Here is a 9,079-nt window from a genome sequence, read left to right as displayed (position 1 = left end):
TGACTGGGATTGTGTTGATAGCAGTGTGGTGCTCCACAGTGAATCACGCAATGTCGTACGGATGTCAACGACAGCTCTGATGAGCCCAATTGTGTATTTTGGGATACAAACTCACTTCCTCTTACTCACTTCCTCCTGGGAGATGAAGTCACACGTACGCACGGCACCGCGTCTCATCAACGCCGCAGGAAGTCGTTTTTCCGCCTCCAGCTCCTTGCGCTGCATGAGCCCACCAATTAGATGTTGGCAGGGAGTCAGAAGCTTTGTGACTCACTTGTTCAACCCTGGGAATCAATAAATATTACAGGAAGACAATCGCTACTGGCATCATCACCCCACGCGGTGATGTTATGCCCTCTACCATCATACACTTCTGCTTTGAAGCTAAATTTTGTGGGTCGCAGGTTATGCATCTTTTAAAATTTGATTCCCTATAAATTAGGAAATTAATTGTATTTTAAATGTAATTTTAAATTAATAATCACTAATGTAACACAAAAGTGAGTGTGTGGGGGTAGGGGGGGGGGTGAAGTGACTCTTAAAGTTACTATATTTGGAAGGCACTGTGTAAAAATACATCCCGAATTAACAAGGAAACCGATTTCATAACGTTGGAGAGCGCCTGCGAAGTGTTTAATGTCGTCATGTTTTCATGCTGTTGTGTTGCTATGGCAACGTCATTCCGTTACCTAACTTGACTCAAATTAGACTGGAAGTTTATCCTTCCAGGCTGAAGATAAAGTGCAGGCATTTTGCAACCATTTTGGAGACGCCATAATTAACTCAATGCGATGCAATGACGATAGTCAGGACACAAGTTGCTTGAGCGCACACAGACACACACACACACACACACACACGAGGAAGCACAACCTATTTGGAAAAATCCAGTTCTCAAAAATTGACTAAAATTATTTTGAAATGTCCAACATCACCATTATGGCTTTGCAAAGTGCGCAAAATATGTGTATGACAAAATGTTACTGAGGAATGAAAAATGGCTAAAAAAAGACAGCTTTCAAGAGCTTTTTATTCGAACATTCCAAAGCAGGGAGAAAAAAAACTTTACAGAAGTTGTCAGTGGCGAGATGGCGAAGCCAAGCAGAGCATTGGCAAGTCACAATGTATTGATTGGAGGAGGACTGAGGTCTTGCGAGTGATACCCGAGCGCCCCAAATCAAAAGCGAATGACCTTAGGATGCTTTCGTGTTCATTGTGTCCATGGACTGGCATCGCGTGGGGGTCTGGTGAGATGGAAAGCTTTGAGGGCATTTGTGCACCAACAAGCTGGCATGTGTCTGGACTTTACTTCTTGCGGTAGTCTTCCTGCTCGGAGAAGTGGTCGCCGTAGCTCCTCAGTATGTCCTGTAGGCTGGGCATTCCCTGAGGGGGCGTCGGCACGTTGGACACGTGAGGCTCCTCCTGGCCGCTTTGGTAGGGCTCGGCCTCGTAAGGGTCCTGTTCCGGCACCTCCGGTTGGGCCTTGGGGTCCTCGTGGCGGGGCTGCTCGGGTTCGCGGCGGCGCAGGCGGCAGTCGCGGTCAAACTCTGGATCGCAGTGCGGGTTCGGCGGCTCCAGGACGCCGTCGCGGGTGCCGTCGGCTTTCAGGTGGGGCTCATAGGCCTCGGCGGGATGAGGGATGCGGCGGTGGGCGCTGGATCGGGGCTCGGCCGGCTGCAGCGGGAAGCAATCGCGGTCATACCCGATGAAGCAGTCGTAGCCCTCTTTGGTTTTTCCTGGCGGGCCCAGAGGATGGCGCTCCTCCCTGGTAGGCTCCTCGTAAGTTGGGGGTGAGAACAGGTAGTGTTGACGGGCACTGTGGCGGTGCATGGTAGCGGAGGCGGTGTCTCTCATGGCAGAGAAGGGATCATTGGGGTTGGACTCGGGCATCGACTCCATGCGGGGCGCATATGGGTCGCTGCCCTGCGCCTGTGCCATGAAGCGCCGCAGCACTGCGTACTGATCATCGGCGGGCGGCGCGGCCGGGGCGCTAGCCTGGCGGTACGTGGCGTAAGGGTCAGTCACCCTGTTAGCATTAGCGTTAGCATCTCTATACATGCCATAGGGGTCGCTGTAGTGGTCGGCGGCGGGAGGGGGAACCCGGATGGCGGCCGCTTCCTCGCTCGGCTCCGTTTTGTATGCCTCTTGAGGTGTGACGAATTTGGTGGCGGTGAGGGGGTTGCAACCGTCCTCAAAGATGGGGTTGCAGGATCCCGAGCCAGAAGGGGGGTTGGTCACTCGGGGAGCCTGGAAGGAAAAATGCTGATTACATGGGAATTTTGCCAACCAAGTACAAATACTTGGTTACTTGACAGGACATTTCAAGTACATTAAAACTCACCATCGGGGAGGCAAGGTAGGCGCAGTATGGGTCCCTGAGCGGGTCACAGTTGGGGTACTGGTAGAGCCCAGACGAGGCCTTCTGAGGCTTGCAGGTGGGGTCCACTGTCGGGTCACAGCCCAGGTGGGCGTAAGCCGGTGAGCTCCCGCCGGTGGGCGGGTAGCCGTAGGCGGCCCTCAGGTGGTACTGCAAACACTCAACGTCCTCTGCCCCGCAGACGCGCAGCAGCTCCGCCTTCTGCTCCTGAAAACGAGAAACACTTGGACTCCACTGGGCCTTCGCTCCATGACGGTTGGAAAACACTGTAAAGGCGGTGAGATGTCATACCTTGGAGAGGAAAGAAACTGACGACGGTGCATAGTAGTAGTAACCCGACTGAGGTTCTTTGGCTGCGGCGGCAGGTCGTACAAAAAGAGGGGCGGGGGACTTCACCGGAGCCGGGGCCTGGGCAGGCAGCACCAGTGGCATGTAGGGACTCTTCCGAGCCACCAAGGCGGCGTACAGGCAGTAGGCGTCCTTGGTGGGGTCACAGGTTTTGACCGGCGCCGGCTTGGGGGGCTCAGGCTTGGCCCTACTGGTGTAGGATGCCACGCAGTTGGGGTCATCCGAGTCGGCGCAGGACTTGTAGATCTCACCCAGGTGGCGCAGGTAGGCTTTGTAAGAGCGACGGCCTTCGGCGCGGTTCTTGTTCTGGAGGTAGGTTAGGTAGATGCGGTCCAGCTCCTGAACCTGAAGGGGGCCGAGTTTCCATTTACCGTCTTGGGCTGAATATAAGACGGCCCTGATTATAAGAAGACCCCCTCTTTTTCAACACTCAAGTTTGAAAAAAGACTTTTTGAACACCAAATTAATTTTTTATACAGAAAATAATTACAGTACATCTGAAACTAATGATTCTAACAATATATTTGGGAGAAAAAGCATCTTATTTAGCCTCATTCAAATCTTAATATCTGAACATTTAAATATGTAAACTCCAATGCAATCACATTCGTAAATGAATGGCTTCTGGTTTTTGAAACGTAAATTTTCTCCAGATTGTCGCTATGCGTCTCCATTTTCTGTTAGCTCTTCTATTATTTTCTTCTCGTTTCTTTCTTACTGGTATTTTTTATTTTTCTTCTTCGTGCTACCACTATTTTTATTTGTCTTCTTCGTGACATGGGTTCACTTTGGCGTGGGGAGTCAAGTTCAGCATTCGCGTCAATGATGTCTGGCGCCACCTAGCGTCGCGAATGGGTATAACGTCTGGATCCCGAATATAAGACGCCACATTTCAATGCAAAAAAAAACACCTTCTTACATTCGGGCCAATACAGTAGTTGCAATGTCACCTTACTTTGGATCATTTCAGGGGGTGGGTGGGTGGGGGGGGTTCATCGACTCACCGCCTCCTGGTTGCCGTTGTCGGTGAAGTACTTGTACCAGCTCCAGAAATCCGAGTGCTGCTTGTACCAGCTGATGTTCCTGCGGTTCCGGCTCAGCCTTCTGTGGGCCGCCGCCGCCTCCGCCCTCGCCCGGATGCTCTCCCCGGCTGAAGGGAAGGCAAAAGACGCCGTTAATTCCGCCGGCTTTAACTAAATCGCTTGCACGGCTCACGTCAAAAGACTTGAAAGTCAAACTCTTTGATGTCAATCAGTAAGGGAAATGCAGGACACTCAAACTACTTCTACTACTAGTAAGAGTCCAACTTTTACCGTCTGGTGTGGCCTTGCCGGCGACTGGTCCTGCTGAGACGTCGGCTGCAACACACAAAAGAGAGGAAAGATGAGATCCGTCAGGAAAAAATTAAAAAATCACGAGCCCTTTGCAACCTGGATGGTGCTTCTGCGCCACGCTTCCCCACGATGCCGCTCGAACGCTTACGGCCGCACATTCTTGTCAACGGTTGCTCGCATCGGCCCCTGCGGGGCTTTTTCTGACTGCGGCTCTTTGTACATTTTTATAGGCGGGCCCGGGATACTGGACCGCACGCTGTGCCTCAAAATCTGCGTGTGCGTGCATGAAGGAACAGTGAATTCAGCTTTTCTTTCATCTCCATGGGGAAAAGGTGTTAATGCCTTCCAGAAGGAGAGGAGGAGGAGGAGGACGACGAAGACGACCAGGAGGGGCGATGGGAGGCTGAGGCAAAACATCACTCGGGTGAATTCAAAGGAAGCGTGAATGGGTTTTACGGCGGGAAGTTGTTAAGTGAAAAATATACTACTTGGGGGGGTGGGGGGGTGAACAGACAACTGTAGAATTGTCAGCCCTCCGATTTTGCTGATACCAGGGAGAATTTGGAGTAAAATGTTTGATTCTTCTTGAGCAGAGACTCGTAAAAGTGTGGCAGGAATCAATTTCGCGCACACAATTCGGGGGCGGCTTTTCACTTCAAGTTTCTGTTTTGAAACTTTGATTGCAGTTCTGTACATTTCCATTTTGAATTGAATCATTGTTTAATTTTTTTAACCCTTTCATGCACCCTGTAACCTGATAACATGACAAACTGTCCACTGTCGTAACCGCTGCCCTTGATGAATGACACTGGGAGAGCTCAGCATTTTTTTTATGCAACTAAATTATTTATCATTTATAATTATTTTTTAGCCGATGTGCTAACCACTGGACTACCGGGCCGCCCGGTAGTCCAGTGGTTAGCACGTCGGCTTCACAGTGCAGAGTTACCGGGTTCGATTCCAGCTCCGGCCTCCCTGTGTGGAGTTTGCATGTTCTCCCCGGGCCTGCGTGGGTTTTCTCCGGGTGCTCCGGTTTCCTCCCACATTCCAAAAATATGCATGGCAGGCTGATTGAACACTCTAAATCAGGCGTGTCCAAAGTCCGGCCCGCGGGCCGGATTTGGCCCGCGGTCGAATTTCATCCGGCCCTCGGCCCCTGTCATAAAATCAGTGCCGTCTGGCCCGCAGGTTGGGTGCAATGGAACACGTGTTGCATTGACTGAGGTCTCATAGACTGGTGAGTGATGTTTCATAGAGTACTGCTTCCCTCTAGTGGCTAAATGAGTAATAGCATTCACTAAATGAGTAATAGCATTTAGACACTAGAGGGCATCACTCACGAGTTAACAAGACATCACTCCGTGTTTATATTGACTGATATGTCATATTTCAAATGATCCTTGCAGTTGTGGATATGTGTATTGCTTGTTCATTTCCCTGTTGTTCGAGTCAAAGGTTTTGTGACTATTGAAAAGTCATGGTGATACATTTTATGTTTCAAATCAATCAATTTGCACTCAGGAGACTTCTGTTTAAGAAAAAGTCAAGTGAATAAGCAGTTGTATGTGATATACCTGTTTCAAATGAACCAAAAGAAATTCTTATTCATTCATTCATTCATCTTCCGAGCCGCTTGATCCTCACTAAGGTCGCGGGCGGTGCTGGAGGCTATCCCAGCTGTCTTCGGGCAGTAGGCGGGGGACACCCTGAATCGGTTGCCAGCCAATCGCAAAGAAATTCTTAAGATTGTTGAAATTAAAATAAAAATGGAAATGTGAAACAGACTGGCTTACTAAAATTTGTTGAACAATATTGTTGTTCAATGTAAAGAATGTCAGCCAAGGTCGGCCCCCCGACATTTTACCACATATAATCTGGCCCCCTTGGCAAAAAGTTTGGACACCCCTGCTCTAAATTGTCCCTAGGTGTGAGTGTGAGTGCGAATGGTTGTTCGTTTCTGTGTGCCCTGCGATTGGCTGGCAACCGATTCAGGGTGTCCCCCGCCTAGTGCCCGAAGACAGGCTCCAGCACCCCCCGCGACCCTAGTGAGGATCAAGTGGTTAGGAAGATGAATGAATGAATGAATTATTTTTTAGCAACTAAAATGCTTCAGAACAAGTGATTACAGTAAATGCAAAAAAGGATTTTTAAGACACATTTTTTCCAAGCCTCTATACATTATATTTAATGAGAATAAATGATTCCTTCGTGTAATTTATTATTATTTTTTTTTTTTTACAAGCCAATTTAAAAAAAGTGTCCATCACATTTGATAGCGGAGCGTCACTTTGAAGACGTGATGCTGACAGGTAGTTATTTTTACACAGGAGCTAAACAGCACCGAGCGAGAAAATGGATAGGGGGGGGGTGCTGGGGGTCGGGGGCACGGCTTGTAAAGCTGCCAATCACCTCCTACCTTTGCGGGATGAGAAGCAGGTGTGCGGAGGCACAGGGAACTCGAGCACATTTTATGGACGGGAGGATGATTATTATGATTAAGACGCAACTTGAGAGCCACTTGCCATCACGGCGTGAGCAGAATAAACGTCCTTTTCATCACCTCGGGCGATTCATGGCTGTGTTGCGTAATCATTTTTTGACAATGAGGCACCTCAGAAGAAATGTTAATGCATATCCATTCCAACTCGAAATGTCCTCGATCGATAGACTAGATAGATAGATCGAGCGATCCATCGATAGATAATTCATCCAGTGAGGGAAGCTGAATTATGTTGCTATACATTTCTGATTGACTCTATTAAATATGTTTGTACAGATATTTTTATGACATTAATGTAAAAGAGTGGCGGCCCGGTAGTCCAGTGGTTAGCACGTCGACTTCACAGTGCAGAGGTTACCGGGTTCGAGTCCAGCTCAGGCCTCCCTGTGTGGAGTTTGCATGTTCTCCCCGGGCCTGCGTGGGTTTTCTCCGGGTGCTCCGGTTTCCTCCCACATTCCAAAAATATGCATGGCAGGCTGACTGAACACTCTAAATTGTCCCTAGGTGTGAGTGTGAGCGTGGATGGTTGTTTGTCTATGTGTGCCCTGCGATTGGCTGGCAACCGATTCAGGGTGTCCCCCGCCTACTGCCCGAAGACAGCTGGGATAGGCTCCAGCACCCCCGCGACCCTAGTGAGGATCAAGCGGCTTGGAAGATGAATGAAATGAATGAATGAATAATGTAAAAGAAATACAGCATGTGAATGTATATATTTTGGTTATAAACATTTGTATCCCTTTTAGCGTATTGCCGTCCACTGCCACTATTGTTTTTTTTTTTCACGCCTAAAGACAATCACACTTGAGGAAAAAAAAAATCCGGATTTAAGTTATTATTATTTGTGCATGAAAGTAAAAAAGGATATTTTTTTACTTTGGTTGAATGAGTTTAATCAGTACCTCTACTTTTACTTCAAGATTTGTTTTTTCCACACAAGTATCTGTTCTCCTACCGAAGCACGGAGCGCGAGTACCTTTGCCGCCTCCTGTGAAGGATGTTTACAGTTTGACTTTTCAAAAGCTTCTCGGCGAGTCTCGTCAGCACTTTTGCCAGCAAGGACTTGGATGATCCTCGCTGCGTTGTTGACAACTCACCGGGAAGCAGCAGCAGCACGATGACCACGGCCAGCGTGGCGGCGACAAGCACGCCGGAGAGGCCGGTCCTCCTATGGGCAGCCATTACTTAGCTCGTCTTGTCTGGTCTCCTACCAGGTTGGAAAAAAAAGAGTCACAAAAAGTTGTTTTTGAACCACTCCACAGGGCAAAACATTTTCTTCTTACCTGAGGTTCCCCTTGGCGACAACACTGACTGGGGGTCCGAGATAGACTCTTGCGGAACACCGAGTGTGTGAATACGACTGTGAAGCAGACTTCCCTGAGACAGACTGCCTCGCACAAAAACTTGGGGCAGATTTTAAACCAGGCCCGTCATCACAAATGCACAACAGGTATTCATTGACACACACACACACACACAGAGTGGAGGGCCACCTCAACAGAGGCTCCGATTGGCCAAGGGCTTCCAAAAGTCGAACCAATGAGAGGAAGTGTAATTAAAAGCAGGATGCAAAAAGGTGGGAGGGCTTTTTTTTCTCTTTTTCAGGGGAATGCTGAAAGATGAGCGCTCACTCTAATAATGTGCGTGGACATTTTTATTTCAAGCATGTAGTACAAAAAAAGCTGGTCAAAAATGAATGGGGACAGAAGTCCTTGGAAATGCAGCGAGCCAAACAAGTCACACAGTTGTTTGATGATGGGAGATCACGCGGATGCTGAGAGACACGCATTCTCACTCATGCGCTCGCTTGTGCCAGTGAACAGATTTATCTTCTCGACACGTGAATGACGAGCATTCGCATCCGAGTCATTAGGCATGGTCATGCAAACAGGTCGGTTACTGATTAACTGTTACTTCTTGTGCCAATACCTCTCCCTGTGCATTCGCGAAAATTCGTTGTCATCTTAAAATCTCTATTTTGGTGATTATTATATGAATGCAGAGGCATGCATTAAAATGAATGCAGTTTCGCAACAAAAAAACACGTACCTATAAAATTAGGACAGAGTCATCTGAAGGGGGCGGGGATGCGTATATTTTGCTTCTGATGGTATGAATGCTGAAAGATGAGCATTCACACAAATTGTTTTGTTTTCAATGCTGAAAGATCGACTTTCACACTCAGGCTGTATGACACAAGAAAATATATCAAATTGCATGGCTGCTGAGAGACGAGTATTCGCACAAGTCATGCCTTCATCGTGCCAGTATTTGAAAATCCATTTCGCTTCTTTTTGTGGCAATGCTGAGAAATGAGCATTCACACTTTTGCCAATATTTTTTTCTGAATATAGTTAAAAGCTTTCAAGAAAGTATTCAATCAAGAGTTGTTGCGATTACAGCCACGCCGGGCCACCTGGGGATTGCCGCTAACCTCGAACGAAGAGTCCTTGCTTTACTTCTTGTTAATGTCATCTCTAAGCATTCGCACAACCTATTTCAGCCTTCCGTGATACTCGGGAT

At 48.2% G+C, this 9,079-nt stretch overlaps 1 protein-coding gene across 1 annotated transcript; it reads right to left on the bottom strand.

Moving 5' to 3' along the window:
- Positions 1-1,010: 1,010 nt before the first annotated feature.
- and1 (actinodin1) lies at positions 1,011-8,047 on the bottom strand. Its single transcript, XM_052054469.1, has 7 exons — positions 7,840-8,047; positions 7,654-7,763; positions 4,039-4,083; positions 3,730-3,875; positions 2,669-3,070; positions 2,342-2,584; positions 1,011-2,247 (listed from the first exon to the last, which is right to left on the bottom strand). Exons 2-7 carry the CDS (start codon positions 7,736-7,738, stop codon positions 1,306-1,308), a joined length of 1,863 nt encoding a protein of 620 aa, XP_051910429.1. The 5' UTR covers positions 7,739-7,763; positions 7,840-8,047; the 3' UTR covers positions 1,011-1,305.
- Positions 8,048-9,079: the final 1,032 nt, after the last annotated feature.

This window comes from Hippocampus zosterae, chromosome 20, assembly GCF_025434085.1.
Source record: "Hippocampus zosterae strain Florida chromosome 20, ASM2543408v3, whole genome shotgun sequence".
In the NCBI taxonomy this organism is placed as follows: domain Eukaryota; kingdom Metazoa; phylum Chordata; class Actinopteri; order Syngnathiformes; family Syngnathidae; genus Hippocampus; species Hippocampus zosterae.
The sequence above is the reverse complement of the archived record's forward strand: the minus strand, read 5'-3'. Positions and strand labels throughout refer to the sequence as shown.